Genomic DNA, 19,956 nt, shown 5'->3' on the forward strand with positions numbered 1-19,956 from the left:
GTACCTAACAATTCTCATAACAGCTTCCCAGTGAGGAACCCGGGGATGTTGCATAAGCTGACTCACCACACTCACAGCAAATGATATATCTGGTCGGGTAATGGTCAGATAGTTCAACTTTCCCACCAACCTTTTGTATCTTCCAGGATCATCAAACTCTTCACCTGCATCCACACTCAACTTGGCATTGAGTTCCATAGGAGTCTCTGCTGGTTTAGCACCTAACAACCATGTTTCTTCAAGTATATCAAGAACATATTTTCTCTGACATAGGTTGATCCCCTGTTTTGACCTCGCAACCTCTATTCCTAGGAAATACTTCAGCTTCCCCAGATCTTTCGTATTGAAGTGGTCCTGTAAGAATTTCTTTAGCCTGTCAATTCCATTGTTGTCACTTCCAGTTATGACAATATCATCCACATACACGACTAGCAAGATTTTCTCATCCTTTGAGTTATAGCTGAACACAGAATGATCAACCTGACACTGTTTCATCCCAAAGGCCTTCACCACTTCACTGAACCTGCCAAACCATGCAAGTGGAGATTGTTTCAGTCCATAGATTGCCTTTTTGAGCCTACACACCTTACCGGCCTCCCCCTGAGCAACAAACCCTGGTGGTTGCTCCATATACACCTCCTCAACAAGATCACCATGTAGGAAGGCATTTTTTATGTCAAGTTGTACGAGAGGCCAATCATACATAGCAGCTAATGAAATCAACACCCGAACTGAACCAATTTAGCCACAGGAGAGAATGTCTCCATATAGTCCACACCATATAACTGAGAATAGCCCTTGGCCACTAACCTTGCCTTCAATCGTTCCACACTGCCATCAGGAAGATACTTCACTATATAGACCCATTTACACCCAACAGTGTGCTTACTAGGAGGAAGAGTGGTGAGTTCCCACGTGTGATTATGTTGTAGAGCAGAGAGTTCTTCTTCCATGGCTTGCCGCCACCCTGGGGAGGTAAGGGCTTCCTGTATAGTCTTGGGAATGGGAACAGATGAGTGTAATGATATAAACTTGCAATGAGAAGTAGAAAGATGAGAAGTGGAAACATAGTCTGAAATGGGATGAGAAGTACAAGTACGTTTACCTTTCCGCAGAGCAATAGGGAGATCAAGATCTGAGGAAGGAGCAGTAGCAGGATCTATCGACAGGTGCTGAAGTGGAGGAGGGGCCAAAGCACTTCTGCGGGTATACACTTGAGTAATTGGCGGCTTCTCAGTAGTAACAGGCATATGATGTGCATCTGCAGTAGGAATGGGAGCTATGGGAAGAGTGTCCACAACCGGTACAGGAAGAGGAACCCCAGAGGGAGAAGAAGAGACCCCGACATCTAAGAAAAATGGAACTGATTCAAAGAATGTGACATCAGAGCACACAAACGATTTATGAGATTTTGGGTTATAACACTTATACCCTTTCTGAGTCCTCGAGTAGCCAAGAAAGATACACTTCGTAGCTCGAGCATCTAGCTTGTCTACTCCAGGCCTCAAGTGTTGAACAAAACAAACATAGCCAAAGACTCTTGGGGTGAGAGGAAATGGAGACAAAGTGGGAAACAACACGGAGAAAGGGGATTGACTTCCAAAGATTGACATGGGCATCCAATTTATCAGAAAACAGGATGTAAGAACAACATCACTCCAAAAATGCTTTGGGACATTCATATTGATCATCAAGGACCGAGAAGTTTCTAGAAGATGTCTATTTTTCCGTTCAGCTACACCGTTTTGTTGTGGGGTGTAGGCACAAGAAGTTTAATGAATTTGTTAGAATGTTAGAATTGTTAGAGTGAGCCGAATAAGGGTAATTTAGTAATCTTATGTCAGTTAAGTACTTTGCTTATGTGGCTGTTTTATTAGAGTACTCTACCCCACACTTAAGTGAGGGAAGTTTAGTCTTTGTAAGTGTAATTAGAACCTAATAAACACAAGGGGGTCGACTGAATGGATGACTAATCAGTTCGACTAAACCCTCCTGTTCTCTCTTTCTCTTGTCTTCTTCCTCATCTTCTTCTTCCTTCTTCACTGGTTCGGACTACTGTAGCTGCTCCAAAACATGGTATCAGAGCAAGGTTTCTGACCTGCTTCCGCTTGCAAAGCATCTCAGCTGTGTTCGTGACACCCTCCTCTTTGTTTCTAGTTGGTTAATGGAGAGAGCTGGTTCGCCCTAGGTCTGAGACATCACAGTTCGTTGCTCTCTGCTGCGCACAGTTTTCTTCATCAAGGAAGGTGATTTCAGAAGTGAATGGTTGGCTGATACTCTCAAAGGAAGGTTGGTTATTTAGTCCTCTTGTGTTGCTGGTATTTCTGGGTAGGAACCCTTCAAGAATCAGTTAGTACTGATTAGAACCTAGAGAACTAGGTTCATTGTTGCCCTAAAAAGGGCTGTGTGTGCAGTAGCCGAATAGTGTAGAGCGTCTGAAGGCCAGACTTGTTGCTAAAGGTTACTCCCAGTTGTATGGAGTAGACTACATGGAGACATTCTCTCCGGTGGCTAAGATTGGTTCTGTTCGTGTACTAATTTCCCTGGCAGTTATGTATCATTGGCCTCTGTTTCAGCTTGATATCAAGAATGCCTTTCTCCATGGTGATCTTGTGTAGGAGGTATATATGGAGCAACCACCTGGGTTTGTTGCTCAGGGGGAGGATGGTAAGGTATGCAGATTGAAAAAGGCAATTTATGGGTTGAAACAATCGCCGCGTGCTTGGTTTGGGAAGTTCAGTGAAGTGGTGAAGAGTTTTGGAATGAAGCAGTGCCAGGTAGATCACTCAGTGTTCAGCTATGACTCAGAAGCTGGGAAGATTCTATTAGTGGTCTATGTGGATGATATTGTCATTAGTGGCAGTGATAAATTGGGGATTGGCAAATTAAAGGTATTTTTGCAAAACCATTTCCAAACAAAAGATCTTGGAACATTGAAATATTTCTTGGGAATAGAGGTTGCCAGGTCAAAACAAGGTGTAAATCTGTGCCAAAGAAAATATGTTCTTGATCTATTGGAAGAAACAGGACTGTTAGGTGCAAAACTGGCTGAGACCCCTATGGAACCAAATGTTAAGTTGAGCAGTGATACAGGAGAAGTATTTGAAGATCCTGGAAGGTATAGACGACTAGTGGGGAAGCTGAACTATCTAACTATCACGAGACCCGACATATCCTTTGCAGTCAGTGTGGTGAGCCAATTCATGCAGGACCCTCGTATACCTCACTGGGATGCAATTCTTAGAATTGTGAGGTATCTGAAAGGAGCTCCAGGCCGTGGACTATTGTATAAACCAGGAGGAAAACTTGAAGTAGTGGGGTATACAGATGCAGACTGGGCAGGCTCAGTGAATGATAGAAGATCTACTACGGGCTATTGCACATTTCTTGGAGGAAATCTTGTGACGTGGAAGAGTAAAAAGCAGACGGTTGTGGCCAGAAGTAGTGCTGAAGTTGAGTATAGGGCCATGGCACATACTACCTGTGAGTTAGTGTGGTTGAGGAATCTTCTACAAGAAATTGGGTTTCACATGGATAAACCTATGAGACTGTATTGTGACAACCAAGCTGCACTCCATATCTCATCCAATCCTGTATTTCATGAGAGAACAAAGCACATAGAGGTTGATTGCCACTTTGTGAGGGAGAAGGTCCTTGCTGGAGAGATAAACACAGAACATGTGGGCTCGAATGATCAATGGGCAGATTTGTTTACAAAAGCTCTAAACTCGGGGAAAGTGAATCATTTATGTAACAAGCTGGGATTATATGACATATATTCTCCAGCTTGAGGGGGAGTGTTAGAGTGAGCCGAATAAGGGTAATTTAGTAATCTTATGTCAGTTAAGTACTTTGCTTATGTGGCTGTTTTATTAGAGTACTCTGCCCCACACTTAAGTGAGGGCAGTTTAGTCTTTGTAAGTGTAATTAGAACCTAATAAACACAAGGGGGTCGACTGAATGGATGACTAATCAGTTCGACTAAACCCTCCTGTTTTCTCTTTCTCTTGTCTTCTTCCTCATCTTCTTCTTCCTTCTTCACTGGTTCGGACTACTGTAGCTGCTCCAAAACAAGAATGTTGTCTCTTTGTATGAGTGTTCGGCTGATAAGAGTTCTTATTAGCCCATACTTAAGTTTAAGTTATCCTGTAACTGGGCCTAAGCCTGTTTAATGTTTTAAGTTAACTGGGTGTCCCATCACTAATCAGGGGCATTCCAATAATTACTTGTATCTTGTACTACATCCAAATATAAATAATAGCATGGTCGACTGGCTAGTACAGTTCGACATTCCAGCATCTCTTCTTCTTCTCCTCTTTTCTGCTACTTCGGCTACAGTAGTTCAGCTTTCATGGTATCAAAGCATTGAGCACCTTCCTGGTTACAGCCGACGCCATCTCCTCTCTCTTGCTGTCTTTCTTCTTTTTTTTTATCTGGGTTGCTGCTGCGAAACCCTAGGGTTGCAGGAGAACAACACAAGGTTTGACCTAGGGTGGTTTCCCTTGGTTGTAGGGCGCAAGGGAGGTAAGACCCAGAAGCTGATGTCCTACTAGTTTCTAGTAGTTAGCAGCTATTCGGATGCTAAGAGAGGTCTGTATAGGACAGACCTAGTTGAGGACTGATTTCAGCAGTCCTAGTGTTGGCCGTAAGAGGGGGAACTCTCTTCACAGTTGCAGTACTCGAAGTTCAAGTGGAGTCTGTATAGCACAGGTCGGTTACCAGCCCAGAACACCTCATTTGCTGCTGTAACTGAACTGCTTCAGAACTGTGACAGTCTAGGCAAGTCTGAAACTGTGTTGCGAGCTGTCAGAGCCTGCTGAGGTCACTTCGGCTAATCAGAACCTGCATCAGAACTGGTTCAGAACTTTCAGAACTGCTTCAGCTAGTCTTAAATCAGTGCCATCTACACAGAGGCTGCAGTCAAGATGTCTTCAATATCCGGAGATGTTTCTTCTAGGGATAACAGACCTGCGGCAAGGTCTTCAAATCTGGAAAACCCTAATCTGCACAGCCTGCAGATTACAAGTGTGCTGCTGGATGAATACAACTTCAAGGAGTGGTCCATTTCTGCAATGCTGTTTATTACTTCCCGTGACCTGACAGGCTACCTAGATGGGAGCAAGAAGGAACCTGAGGTTGGCAGTGCAGATTATGCTGTGTGGCGCAAGGAGAATGCACAATTATGTCCTGGTTGCTTGCCTCTATGACTTCTCGGGTTGCCAGGACTGTTCATCACTTTCCTACATTAGCCAAGATTTGGTAAAAGGTGTGTAAGACCTATGGACATAAGAAAAACAATGCTAGAATCTACAGATTGAATCAAGACATTGCTGCCTTAAGGCAAGGTGATATGACAATTGCAACATACTTTGCAACTCTAGAAGGTCTTTGGGAAGAACTTGACCATCACTTGATATTAGATTGGGAAAATGCCAGGGACAAGGAGAGACATGATAAGCAAATTGAAGAGAGCAGAGCCTTCAAGTTTCTGGCTGGCCTAGATCCAGTATATGAGGGTATAAGGTCACAAATTCTAGGGAGAGATGAATTACCGGAGCTTTACCATGTCTATTACCTAGTGAGGAATGAAGAAGTCAGGAGAAGGGAGATGCAATTGACTCCCAGACACAGTCAACTGGACTATCTGGAGAACATTCAACCCTAGTCTCCACTAAGGGAAAAAGATATTCTGACAAGAAGTCCCTCAAGTGTACCCATTGTGGTGGTGAGAAACACACAAAGGATAAATGTTGGGTCTTGTATCCTCATATGAAGCTAGCTACTTTGAGAAAGGACAAAAGGCAACGTAAGGGTCACACAGCAAGTGGGAATCTTGCCACCAACAACAGTAGTGACAACTCACAGAGTACTTTGACAGTGTCCTCTTCCTCCACAGGGCAGGCTACCGACTCCTCTGAACCAAGTACTTTGGGCTTCACAGCTAGTGAGGTAGAGGTTCTTAGCTAGGCATTAGCCCGTCTGGAGAACAATCCTTTAGCTTCCACCTCTCTTGCCAAATCAGGTACAACCTCTACATTTAGTGCAACTAGTTCCATTAATTCTACCTCTGGGTGATTGATTCCGGAGCTACTGACCATGTGACACATATGTCCTCCTTATTCTCTTCATATCATTTGTTGTCTGGCCAGGATAAGATGAGAGTGGCTGATGGGTCTCTCTCCACCATCTCTGGAAATGGGGTGGTTGACCTAAGCAAGGATCTCTCTCTTAAATCAGTCCTGCATGTTCCTAGTCTTACCTCAAATCTGTTGTCTGTTTCAAAGCTTACAAAAAATTTGAACTGTAGTATAACTTTTTTTCCTTCTCATTGTGTTTTCGAGGACAGAGACGAGGAAAACGATTGGGAGTGGTCATGAGTATGGGGGCCTCTACTATTTTGATGTAGACATCAACTCAGGCCTACAAGCTTCTGCTACTACAATTTTGGAAAGTGTGGAGTCAATAGCTAGGTTGCACCTGTGGCATGCTAGGCTAGATCATGTGTTTTTCTCTTCTTTAGCAATGTTGTTTCCCGAAGTATGTAAGGGAATTCAAAGTCAGTTTAATTTGTGATGTGTGTCAAATGTCAAAACAATGTAGATCAATGTATCCAATTTCTAGTAATGAAATTCGAGCTCCTTATGATTTGGTTCATTCTGATGTTTGGGGACCTTCACCCATTGTTTCCATTGATGGCTTCTGTTACTTTATCAGTTTTATTGACCATTATTCTCGGTGCGCTTGGATTTATCTGTTAAAAGGACAGTTCCACGGATAACCATGATTTTTTGCAAGATGATTGAAACACAATTTGATAAGAAGATTAAGCAATTCCGGTCAGGCAATGCAGCTGAATACTTTGAAAGATCCCTGAACTCATTCATGGAAGATGCAGGCATGTTACACCAATCATCATGTGCTTACACCCCTCAGCAAAATGGGGTTGTTGAGCGCAAGAATAGGCACCTATTGGAGACAGCTCGAGCCCTACTTTTCCAGCACAAAGTGCCCAAGCAATATTGGTCTCAAGCTATACTCACTGCATCATACCTGATAAATCGGATGCCATCTAAGGTATTGGGTATGAAGACTCCTTTCTTTGTTTTGTGTCCCACTGTTCCAGAATTTCCTCTTCCTCCACGGGTTTTTGGCTGTACATGTTTCATACATGTGAAGGATCCAAAGAAAATCAGGTTGGATCCCAAGGCTACGAAGGGAATATTTTTGGGGTACTCTCCTATGCGAAAGGGGTATAAGTGTTATGATCCTGTCTCCAAGAAAAAATGTCACCAGAGATGTAGTCTTTTTTGAGTCTCAACCCTATTTCCAGTATTCTCAGAATCCTCTTCAGGGGGAGTCTAGTGGGTTGGAAGAGGATTCTCATTCTCCCTTCTTTTTTGTTCCCCTTTCATCACCTTCCACTACTCCTAGCTGTGACATTCCGGGTCAACCTAGTGAGGCTCCCACTGTGCCAGTTACTTCTCCTGATACAGCAGATGCTCCTGAAGGTTCCAGTAGGCAAGAGAAAGAGATACTTACATACAACAGAAGGAAGAAGGCCCCTCAACCTCATGATTGCAACCAATTGAACTCAGATCAATCTGTCTCTGCAATCCAAGGTAATTCTGACTCACTCACTTCGGATTTGGATCTTCCTATTGCTCTCCGTAAGCCTGTTCGTTCTTGTACCACCCGACATCCCATAGCTGATTATGTTTCTTACTCACACTTATCTCCTGCCTATCACTCCTTTGTGTCTGCTCTTTCCTCTGTATGTGTCCCTTCCAAGTACTCAAAGGAAGTATCTAATCCAAGGTGGAAAGAAACCATGAATGAAGAGATGAAAGCCCTAATGAAAGCAAGAACATGGGAATTGGTGGACCTACCAGAGGGGAAAGGCACTGTTGGGTGCAAGTGGGTATTCACAATAAAGCATAGGGAAGATGGGTCAATCGAGAGGTACAAGGCCAGACTTGTGGCAAAGGGATTTACACAAAAGGAAGGAATTGACTACAAGGAAACCTTTGCTCCAGTAGCAAAGCTCAACACAATCAGGGTTCTACTGTCACTAGCAGCAAATTTCTCTTGGGAACTCCATCAGTTGGATGTGAAGAATGCCTTCCTAAATGGTGATCTTCATGAAGAGGTATTCATGGAACCTCCACCTGGCTATGATGCTGGAAAGAAGGTGTGTAAACTAAGGAAAGCATTATATGGTTTGAAGCAGTCTCCCCGGGCATGGTTTGAGAGACTTTGTATGGCCATGAAGAAAGTGGGGTACACTCAGAGCAGTGCAGATCATACATTGTTTACAAGGAGACAGAATGACAAACTTACGTAACTCATTGTTTATGTGGACGATATGGTGATTACTGGAAATGACGTGGAAGAGATGAAGAGGCTGAAGGAGTTCTTAGCTTCAGAATTTGAAATCAAAGACCTGAGAAATCTGAGATATTTTCTTGGGATTGAAGTTGCTAGATCAAGAGAAGGAATCTACATATGTCAGCGAAAATATGTGCTAGATCTCCTAGAGGAAACATGCATGATGGGGTGCAGGCCAACAGACACTCCAATAGAACCAAACCATGGACTACAAGAATCAATGGGTGAGGAATACTATGATAAAGAGAGGTACCAAAAATTGGTAGGAAAACTGATATACTTATCCCTTACTCGGCCAGACATTGCCTATGTAGTGCATGTTGTCAGCCAATTCATGCACTCACCAAAGATCCCTCGTATGAGAGCAGTGGAAAGAATTCTCAGATACTTGAAGACTTTCTTAGGGAAAGGAATTCTATTCAGGAAAAACAACAGACTTGAAATTGAAGCCTACACTGATGCTGATTGGGCTGGGTCTGTTGGAGACAGAAAACCAACCTCAGGTTACTGTACATTCTTGGGAGGAAACCTAGTCACATGGCGCAGTAAGAAGCATAATGTTGTGGCTAGATCAAGTGCAGAAGCAGAATACCGAGCTATGGCACACAGGGTTGCTGAACTCTTATGGCTCAGAACTCTTCTTAATGAGCTTGGTATTAAGGCTGAGGGTCCTCTTAGGCTGTAATGTGATAATAAAGCTGCTATCAACATTGCCAACAATCCCGTGTAGCATGACAAGACAAAACATATTGAAATTGATCGACACTTTGTCAGAGAGAGAATTGTTTTAGGAGAACTCTCTGTGCCTTATACTGCATCAGAGATGCAAATTGCAGATGTATTGACTAAAGGACTGGCAACAACAAAGTTCAGGGACATACTTGGCAAGCTAAGCATGATTGATATCCATGCTTAGCTTGAGGGGGAGTGTTAGAATGTTAGAATGATGTCTCTTTGTATGAGTGTTTGACTGATAAGAGTTCTTATTAGCCCATACTTAAGTTTAAGTTATCCTGTAACTGGGCCTGTGTTAATGGGCCTAAGCCTGTTTAATGTTTTTAGTTAACTGGGTGTCCCATCACTAATCAGGGGCATTCCAATAATTACTTCTATCTTGTACTCCATTCAAATATAAATAATAGCATGGTCGACTGGCTAGTACAGTTTGACATTCCAACATCTCTTCTTCTTCTCCTCTTTTCTGCTACTTCGGCTACAGTAATTCAGCTTTCAGAATTATCCCATGATGTTCTAGGTATTGCTGAAATGGTGAGGAGTTGTATTCTTTGGCATTATTGGAGCGAAGTATTTTCATAAGAACACCAAATTGAGTGCGTATTTCAGCATGAAATTTTTGAAAAATAGAGAACAATTCACTATGGTCTTTCATAAGGTAGATCCATGTCATCCTTGAAAAGTCATCAACAAAGATTACAAAATACTTATACCCATTGTATGACACCACTTTAACTGGACCCCATACATCATAATGAACTAAAGCAAAAGGACTTGAGACACGACTATCAATTCTTGGACTAAATGAGACTCGATGATGTTTTCCCAACTGACATGACTCACAATCTAATGATGAAAAATGACTCAAGGAAGGAACCAACAGCTTCAAAGCCTTGAGAGAGGATGACCAAGTCTGTAGTGCCATTGGAGAGGAGTAAGAGATGACTGAAAAGCCACTGGGGGGCCACCACCATCAAGGTAATACAAACCACCTACTTCATGCCCTCCACCAATCTTCCTCCCCGTCTTGAGATCCTGAAACACACAAGAAAAAGGATAGAAGGTTACAGAACAATTAAGGGACTTGGTTAATCTACTAATAGACATAAGGCTAAAGGGGAACTTAGGGACATATAAAACAGATGCTAAAGACAAGGAGGAAAGATCAACATCACCAACACCACAGATAAGAGATGTAGAACCATTAACAAGTGTAACAGTTTGAGATGTGGAGGAGCGAGAAAAGGAAGAAAATACATCAAGAGTCCCAAACATATGGTCCGAGGCTCCGGAGTCAATGATCTAGAGTGAGGCTTTGGAAGCTAAGCAAGCCATACCTGAATGGGCAAGTGTAGCGGTGTTCTGCTGAGATGTTTGAAGGAATTGCTCATATACTACACGTGGTACACTCACCATTTCCTGCCCAGAAGCACAAGCAAATGTGGAGGGGGTTGGGTCAGTTTGCTGGCTTTCAGTAATTGTGCTACTACTCTTAGATGTAGCATGGTGAGCCCAAGTGTTGGGTGGACCACCGCAAATCATAGCAGAAATTAACTGTGTGACCCTCTAAGCCACAATGTGTACACTTTCTCTAAGCATTACTCCTTCCTTTTCCACGGCCTCCCCCTGACTCTCGGCCTCCAGTCCGGCCACTAGCCCGGTTAAACATGTGTCCACCACGGTTTCTTGGAGGTCCACTGCTGCCACCACCATTTCTACTTCCACAACCACTCCCTTTAGTCACTACCAAACCAGATCTATCAGAGAAGGAAGAATGTTCTACTGGCTCAATGGATGTCCACTTAAGACGGGCAAGAACTTCTTCAAGTGAGGGGAGAGTGGACCCCCACAATATCTGTGCTTTGACAGGCTCATACTCAGCCTTCAAGCCCACAAGAAACCAAGTCACATCAAGCTGTTCACGTTGCTGTTGTTGGATCTGGACATCTGATGTTAGAGGGTGATGCACATTGAGCTCATTGTGGATGTTCCTCAAACTTGCATAGTACTCTTCTAAGCTTTGACTCCCTTGCTTCAAATTGAAGTACTCTTGGTACAACCGATATACTCTAGTTGTGTTGTCTTGTCCAGAGTACAACTTCTTAGCATGATCCCAGATTTCTTTGGCTGTATGTAGGAACATGAAGTTCACACTAATCTTTGGTTCCATGTTGTTCCAAAGCCACGTCATTATCTGTGCATCTTCTTGTTCCCATTCATTGAACCCAGGGGAATCAGAGGGAGGTTTCTCCTCTCTCACATGTTTCACTTTCCTCTTGGTCTTCAAGAACACCTCCACGGATTTTGCCCATGGTACATAATTCTCACCATTCAACTTGATGGTTGTCATTTGAACAATTAGATAATCTGGAGAAGGCATGACGCCTGCTTTGTTGTCATTCCCATCTACAAGTGAAGCCATCTTAATTATTTCACCTTCAAATATACACCACAACCTCACACACTTCACAAGACTTATCTCACATATGATACCACCAACTCCAACTTCTTCAATTGCACATTACACACTACACACTAAGGCTGAAATCATTCAGTCAACACATCAAACACCTTGACTGCACACTGCAAGACCATTTACCATCAACACACCAAGGCTGAAATCACCCAGTCATTTCATCAAACACTTGTTCTTCATACTGCAGAACTGATTACACGCAAGGTCTAGGAGTTCACTTTTAAGCATTTAGAATCATAGATATGTCAGCCACCACGACACAACCACCACCACGCCACTGCTGTCGTGGACTTCAGAAGTCTACGACTCTTCTTTCAACACACATGAGCAAGAAAAAAAAGAACATGACTGATATGCATATTAGTCTCACCAAGCTCCACAACAACTAACTTTTGAAGCACAAAATAGCATTCATAGTCCACTCTTTGAGCACATGACAGCAGTGTTCATACCTGTCTACGTTCATCCCTCTTCATACACTTGGTGTACCACTTCAACGACCACCACAGCACCGGCCAGAGGCATTCTCACCTCCAGGCCCTCAAAACAACAACTCCATTGAATCTCCAATCAGGTCAGCTGAAGGATGAAAACTACTATGAAGCTGGCGGCGAGCCCAGGAAGAGGACAGAAGCAAGAAGAGAGAACACAAGACCTTATCGCTCTGATACCATGTGAGTAAACCCTAGTAGATTCTAGGTCAAAGTAGAGAAGAAGAAAGAAGAAGGGAAAGAGAAAGAAGAAGAAGGAGAGAAGAAGAGTATTCGGCCAGACTAGAAGAGAGAATGTAAAATCACTCATCTCCTAGCCGACCCACTTGAATTTATTCAAAAAACTTAGAGTTACAAGAAAGACTATTTTGTCCCTCATAGAAGATGGGACACATAACTTAAACTCAGATACAATAGACCTTTCTCTTTCAAGAAGATAAAACAGAATGACCAAAATACCCCTGACTCGAGCATTCTAACACTCCCCCTCAAGCTGGAGAGTATATATCATATAGTCCCAGCTTGTTATAAATGTAATCTATTCTTCCCTGAGACAATCCCTTTGTGAAGAGATCTGCCCACTGATTTCCTGAGCTCACATGAGATGTAGTTATTACCCCACTTATCACTTTATCTCTCACAAAATGACAATCTACCTCAATATGTTTAGTTCTTTCATGGAAGACGGGATTGGATGAGATGTGAACAGCAACTTGGTTATCACAGTATAGTTTCATGGGTTTGTCAATTGAGATTGGTTGATTGTCACCATACATTATGTTTTTTTTGGAAAGGTAATTGTCACTATACATTCTACGAAATATTTTCTTGATGCAAGGGTATTATAACTTTCTGCAACTTATTCACATGAATAGTTACTCCATAGATTATATGTGAATCCTTCACTTTGAACTATAAAGACATTCTCCTTATGATGTCTGGACACTCACAATAGTGGCCTTGTGCTTCCTGCTGAATGGTACACTAGTTGAACATGCTCTTGCAATGCCTTTTCCTTCAAACAGTGGCACTCAGAACTTGAAAACCGCTAGAATTTGATATACTAATCACAAAATCATACATCGTACTGGCAAATCATCCTTGTCATATATGCAACTTATGATGTCTGGACACTCACAATAGTGGCCTTGTGCTTCCTGCTGAATGGTACACTAGTTGAACAAGCTCTTGCAATGCCTTTTCCTTCAAACAGTGGCACTCAGAACTAGAAAACCGCTAGAATTTGATATACTAAGCACAAAATCATACATCGTACTGGCAAATCATCCTTGTCATATATGCAACTTATGATGTCTGGACACTCACAATAGTGGCCTTGTGCTTCCTGCTGAATGGTACACTAGTTGAACAAGCTCTTGCAATGCCTTTTCCTTCAAACAGTGGCACTCAGAACTTGAAAACTGCTAGAATTTGATATACTAAGCACAAAATCATACATCGTACTGGCAAATCATCCTTGTCATATATGCAACATTCGGGTTTCCAAGTTTTCTCGAGGAAAAGGTTATGCTTCCAGTGATTACTGTCGAAGCTTAAAGTTTATGCTTTTGTCGCTAAGAGGAGCAACAATTAGAACCTAAACATTTAAGGGCTCATCTACAAGTCAATCTAAAGATGCAAATCATGAGAATGCATGAAAGCACTTTGATACATCAGATTTATTTTATCAATATTGACAACCAAAGAATTTACTAATAGTGGATTTTTTGAATAGCAAAAATTAAATATTTGATATTGAGGGCCATATCCATAAGTTGACTTTTTCAAGACAGTTTCAGTTATGGTCATAATATTACTGCAAAAGCAGCAATTCCTGTCAATGTTGTGAGCATAATGGAAAGACAACAAAGCACTTATTAAATTCGAAATCATACTGACAATATGTTGGTGGTATTTTTCGAAATTCTAGGATACATTGCATAACTAAATTTCATATAGCTCCTTTGGAAAAAGAAGTGAATGACATAACAAAGATATTGAAGATATTCAAAATCATGCATGACCAACCTTTGCACATTGGTTCCTTGCTTGATTCCAATCCACTTCATGATATGGGACTGTATAGAGCTCCTTTCTCAAGGACAGGATTGTTGGTGTGATTGGACCAACAAACCTCTTCCCGTACAAATATGACATTGGCAAATAAACCATCCTGCAGTGGCACCACATCCTTCCTATGCAGCCAGAAAAGTTGAAGCATTTAGAATTAGCATGTAGAAGTTCTCCGATAAAAAGTTATATGTACAAAAAGATGTGTAGCTCAGAGGAGGATGCTAAGTGGATGATGGAAAAGACCAGAAAGGATAGATTTAGAAACGGGCACAATCAGATAAAACAGAGGCACGCTCTTTTATACAACTCAATAAAGATTAAAAGTTAACAATTGAAAAACAAAGAGTGCTCAGAAGTAGCCCCAATAGGTGAAAAGATTAAAAAAAGATAATTAAAATGGCTTGCCATGTACATAGATGACAATGACTGCACCAATGAGGAGTGACTTGGTGCAAGTATAAAAAACAAGGGAAAGGCCAATGAAAATGGTGTACTGAAGTGGTAAAAAATGATCTAAAGGCTTATAACTGAGCAGAAAAATGGCTCTTGATAGAGCATAGTGAGAGGAACAGATGTGTTTAGCTGACCTCAAATACTTGGGTCTTGGGGTTAAGTTTGAGTCGAGTTGACTTAATTGAGTAAAGCAAATTTTCCTTTTTGATACAGAAAAAATGACAGTTATACTGCAGGAAATACAAAAGGTAATATAGAATGGACATTTTTCTCGAGGACTAGATATTAAGGTCTCAAGGTAAATTGCTCTTAGTGAAGCAAATTGTCCTCTTTGATACAGAAAAAAATGACAGTTATATTGCAGGAAATAGAAAAGGTAATAGAGAATTGGTGCCTTTCTTTCTGTAGCCATAGAAAAGGAGGAAAAAAAAAGCACAAGCTTATAGAAATACTTTTGGAATTTTTAAGACTTGTCATGTAGCCATTATGCCTCCTACAAATCATTTGTGACTTCCTTTAACCTTTCTCATCCTGCTTCCTCCAGTGATTATCAAAAAAAGAAAAAAATTCCACCAACTTCTTTTTTTATTTTTGGGTAAGCAGTCTGTGTATTTCTATTACTTAATAAGGGGCCACCCCCCCAATCATCTACAGAGTATTGAATTGCATAATTTACTTATAAAAACCAAAAATAAAAATGTGCACATTAAAACAATCTTCAAAAAATGGACTCCCAATGGAAACAGAGATGCTTGGCTGTGTGGAGAGACTGGGCCGAATGGGCTCTAGTATTTATTTTTTTATGTTTAAGCAGTGTTCCTTATGTTTTATGTGTTAATGGGCCTTTTCTTCATGGGCCTGTTAACCTCTTTACTTTTTCTTTAAGATCTTTCTTAGCTGGCCGCCCACTTAAAGGGAAGACTTGTAATTATCCATTTTAATTAAGATTAACAAAATATTAGAGAGGGAAGAGAGAAATCATTCGAATTCTCCTCTTCTCCATCTTCTTCTATTCTGCTGTAATCCTTTTCTCCGTCATTCTTTTCCATTTTTCTCAGAATCTATTTCAGATTTGAAGGACATACTTGCATCTTGGTATTAGAGCAGTTCTTTCTTTTTCGTTTTTCCCTATTTTTTCCCATAGACCCTTCAATTAGAAGTGTATGGAGAGATAAGTTCCTGACCAGTTGCAGTAGAGGGAAACTAGGGTATCTCACAGGCAATAAGGTGAAACCTGCAGAGACAGACCTTGCATATGAGAAATGGATGCATGAGAATTACACAGTGATTGGATGGTTGGTTAACTCTCTGCAGACCCATGTACCAATGAGGATGGATGACCTCAGCCAAGGAGATTTGGGATAGTGTTACGGAAACATATTCACAAAAGTTGAATGTTGCAAGAGCCTATAAGCTGAAGAGTAATGTGAACAATCTGAGACAGGGGGAGAAGAGTGTAGCAGTCTACTATTCCATGTTGAAATCATTATGGCAGGAAATTGATGTTATGGAGTCAGTTGTGTGGGAGAGTACTAAGGATGCAGAGATTTTTAGAAAATTAGTGGAACAAAATAGGGTGTTTGAGTTCCTTACAAGACTCAACCCTGAGTTCAACATTACTAGGCAGAAGATCCTAGCCAAAGATGAGGTTACACTTGCTCAAGCATATGCTATGGTACGTAGTGAAAAGAGTAGGTAGCAAGTACAGTTACAGGGACCACCTACAAAACACTTAGCGCATGCCAGAATAAAGCCAAAGGGACCGAATGAGAAGAAAGAAGTGATATGTGAATACTGCAAGAAACTGAGGCATACTAAGAACATTTGTTGGAAACTTCATCCGGATCTTCTCCCAGATAGGTTTCAGAACAACAACAATAACAACGACTTTAATAAGAAGAATAGTCAGATTGGTAAGCCTAAGAATGTTAATGTTGCCACAGTGCCTGAGGGTGGAAATAAGGAAAGTGAAGAAAGATCATCTATGGAGCAGTTGACAGCTATGAAGGCAGAGTTTGAGAAGTATGGGAGGTTACTTAAATCACTTGGAGACCACTTTTTTAGCATCCAACTCTTCAGGCAACACCTCATCATCCACATTTGCTCACTCAGGTACTCATGCTTCAGCAAATCATGCTACTATTTCAAGTAATCATAAAATCCCTTGGATTATTGATTCTGGTGCATTAGACCATATGACTAGTTTATCTAACCTCTTTTGTACATATTAGATCCTCTTTGGTAGTGAGAAGATATCCCTTGTTGATGGGTCTCTTTCTCCCATCTCTAGCAAAGGAGATACCAAGGCCTCTGACACTCTTATCTTACCCTCTACTCTTCATGTCCTCAAACTTAATACCAACCTTTTATCTGTTAGTAGCTTGACTAAATCCATGAACTATAGCATAACCTTTTTTCCTACCCATTGTGTTTTTTAGGACCTGAAATCTCGGAGGAAGATTGGGAGTGACCATGAGATGAATGGAATATACTTGTTGGATACACCTGATAGAAATCTTGGACCACCTAATGGAGTAGCCTTGGAGTCTGTCTTGTTAGAGTATATTGATAGAGTCATGTTATGCCATTTTTGGTTTGGTCATTTACCTTTTTTTGCTTTAAGTCAGTTGTTTCCCGATATGTTTAAGGGAGTATCTTTATCGAGTTTTCATTGTGAATTTTGTGAACTTGCGAAGCATTGTTGACATTCTTATTCAGTAAGCAATAAAAGATCTATTTCTCCTTTTCATATTGTGCAATTTGGTGTGTGGGGGGTTACAAGTATTTTGTCTTCTTTATTGATGATTATTTTCGTTATACTTGGATTTACCTCATGAAATCCTCGGATGAAGTACCAATTACTGTGCAAAAGTTTCATGAACATGTTCTTACCCAGTTTAACACTCGGATCAAAATATTCTGGTCTGATAATGCTAAGGAATATATTGAGAAGAACCTTTCGTCCTACTTTGAGACTTTTGGAGTTATTCATCAAAGTTCTTGTCCTACACTCTTCTACGGAATAGAGTGGCGGAAAGGAAGAAACTGCCATGTGGTTGAGGTTACTAGATGCCTCCTTTTTGCATCTCATGTTCCTATTAAATTTTAGGGGGCTGTTGTCCTTACTGCTACATATTTGATTAAACTTATGCCCTCCTGGGTTCCAAGTTTCAAAACCCTATTTAGCCTTCTCTTTCCGGATGAGGATCTCTTTTCCCTTCCTTTCTGAGTCTTTGGGTGCACTTGCTATGTGCATGTTCATAATCATCAGAGACAAATTTGAGCCTAAAGCACATAAGTGTGTCTTCTTGGGATATGCCTCCACACAAAAGGGATATTGTTGTTTTGATCCAGTTCGTGGTCCCTACTTTGTTTCAAGGGATGTCACATTTGCTGAGTTTATTCCTTTCTTTGGTATTTTTCCTAAGGGGGAGCATTCTGATGAACCATTTGCTATGTCTCCAGCTGTTCCTCTTCAAATTCCTTGTGAGTCTTCTATCGAGTCCTCTTCTCCTAATGTCTTCCTTCCATTGTGTCTACCTCACATCTTCCTACTCCCTCTCCTCCAGCTTAATCTCCTATTTTTCCCTCACACCCTATTGTCCAAAGGTGGTACGATTCAGGCATGGGCGAGTTGTTTCTACTCCTTCAATAGAGCCTCTTGTCCCTCACATCACTACTGAGGTAACAGGTCAACCTTCCTCTGACCCATTTGCTACCTTCCTAGACCTTGACCTTCTTATTGCCTTTCACAAAGGCAAGCGAAAATGTACAACACATTGTATCTCTAAACACCTATCTTATAGTCTTCTGTCCCCTACCTATTATTCTTTTCTTACCTCTGTTTCTACCCATGTGATTCCCAGGCCTATACCAGAAGACTAGCCCAAACCTAAATGGAGGGATGCTATGATTACTAAACTAGATGCTTTGCATAAGAACCAGAAGAAAAACAACCTTCTGAAATAAACAAATTGATTAAAATAGCGCAGGAAACCAATAGAGAACAACAGAAATAGAGAATCAAGAAGAGAGAAGAGGAAGAAGAAGGTGATACCAATAAGGGTTCAAAGAGATATTTTCGAATGCTAATCCTCTCTTACACCCTAATCCCTAAGTTTTATCAGTGAGTATTCATATTTATTAAATCAAAGCCAAAGATAGTACAACTTAGGAAGAGGCACGAGATGCTACCTCCCCTTTAAAGAGGGGAGATGGAAGAAACCATCAACCCTTTAGTTAAAGAACATAACAAAGGAAGATGAGAATTACAATGAAACCCGAGTAGCCCCTTGTTTAGCAAGATAATCAACCAAGGCATTAGCCGATCTACCCAACCATTGAACTCTAACTGTCATGCACCTCAATAGCCATTTAACCTTTTTTAAAATATCCTTAAAGTTCCAAGTGACAGTACCCGAGTCGGCCAACCATCCTGCTAACACCTTGGAGTCTCCTTCAATTATTAAGTTTTGCACTTCAAGTTGATAGGCAATCTGTACCCCCTGTGCCGCAGCTAGGAGTTCAGCCCTCATAGAGTCTCCTATTCCCACCAGTCCCCAAAAAAAGGCAATGATATTATTGTTCTCATCTCTCAGTACACCACCAATCCCAGACAGTCTTGGGTTACCTTAACTACTTCCGTCAAAGTTCAGCTTAACAAAACCCTCCATCGGCGGAGTCCAAGTTACTTGAACTCTAGGCTTCCTAGAGGAAGTGAGGGCAACTGCAGACCAATTCCTCAATAAATCCTCAAAGGAATAATATTCAAAGAGCTTTAAGGATTTCAGCCACAAAATAGTCCTTGTAACAATACACTCTTTGACTTCAAGAATGCTTCTTCCCTTCTCCTAAAAAATTCTGGAATTTCTCTCTTCCCAAATAGTCCAAAGGAGAGCTGCTCTTATACACTTCAACATGACTCTCCCTTTTCTTGTGGTCCACACAAAGGTAGAAGGGGGAAACAACAAATTTACCTCAGCTGGCAAGTTCCACCTGCACTCAAACAAATCAAATATCCAATTCCAAATGGCTGTAGTAGAAGGACAAGAAATCAATAAGTGGTAACAGTCCTCATTCTACGCTTTGCACAAAATACACCAGTTAGGAGATAAACACAAAAAAAGTCTTTTCTTTTGCAAGTTATCCAACGTATTGATTTTACCCAAGTAAACTTCCCAACAAAATACAACAATTTTTGGGAAAGCCCAAGGAGAAGAACTAGAGCAGAGGGAATTAAAGAAAGATGCACAAGTAAACAGCCCTTTCGGAGTCCAATTCCAAAACCTCCTATTAGGATTTAGTGGGTCCAGGCAAGTAGAATCAAGTAACAATAGGAGCTCA

At 41.2% G+C, this 19,956-nt stretch overlaps 1 protein-coding gene across 5 annotated transcripts in view; it reads right to left on the bottom strand.

The window, feature by feature from the left end:
* Window positions 1–19,956, bottom strand: part of LOC148855210 (cycloartenol Synthase-like) — a 114,938-nt gene that overhangs the window by 26,165 nt on the left and 68,817 nt on the right. For all 5 annotated transcript variants that reach the window (XM_088982793.1, XM_088982792.1, XM_088982791.1 and 2 more), the window contains one exon: window positions 14,116–14,282. In XM_088982793.1, the coding sequence (XP_088838919.1) occupies window positions 14,116–14,282 (167 nt within the window). The remainder of the gene's footprint in view (window positions 1–14,115; window positions 14,283–19,956) is intronic.

This window comes from Nelumbo lutea, chromosome 4, assembly GCF_056320005.1.
Source record: "Nelumbo lutea isolate HS-2025 chromosome 4, American lotus-T2T, whole genome shotgun sequence".
In the NCBI taxonomy this organism is placed as follows: domain Eukaryota; kingdom Viridiplantae; phylum Streptophyta; class Magnoliopsida; order Proteales; family Nelumbonaceae; genus Nelumbo; species Nelumbo lutea.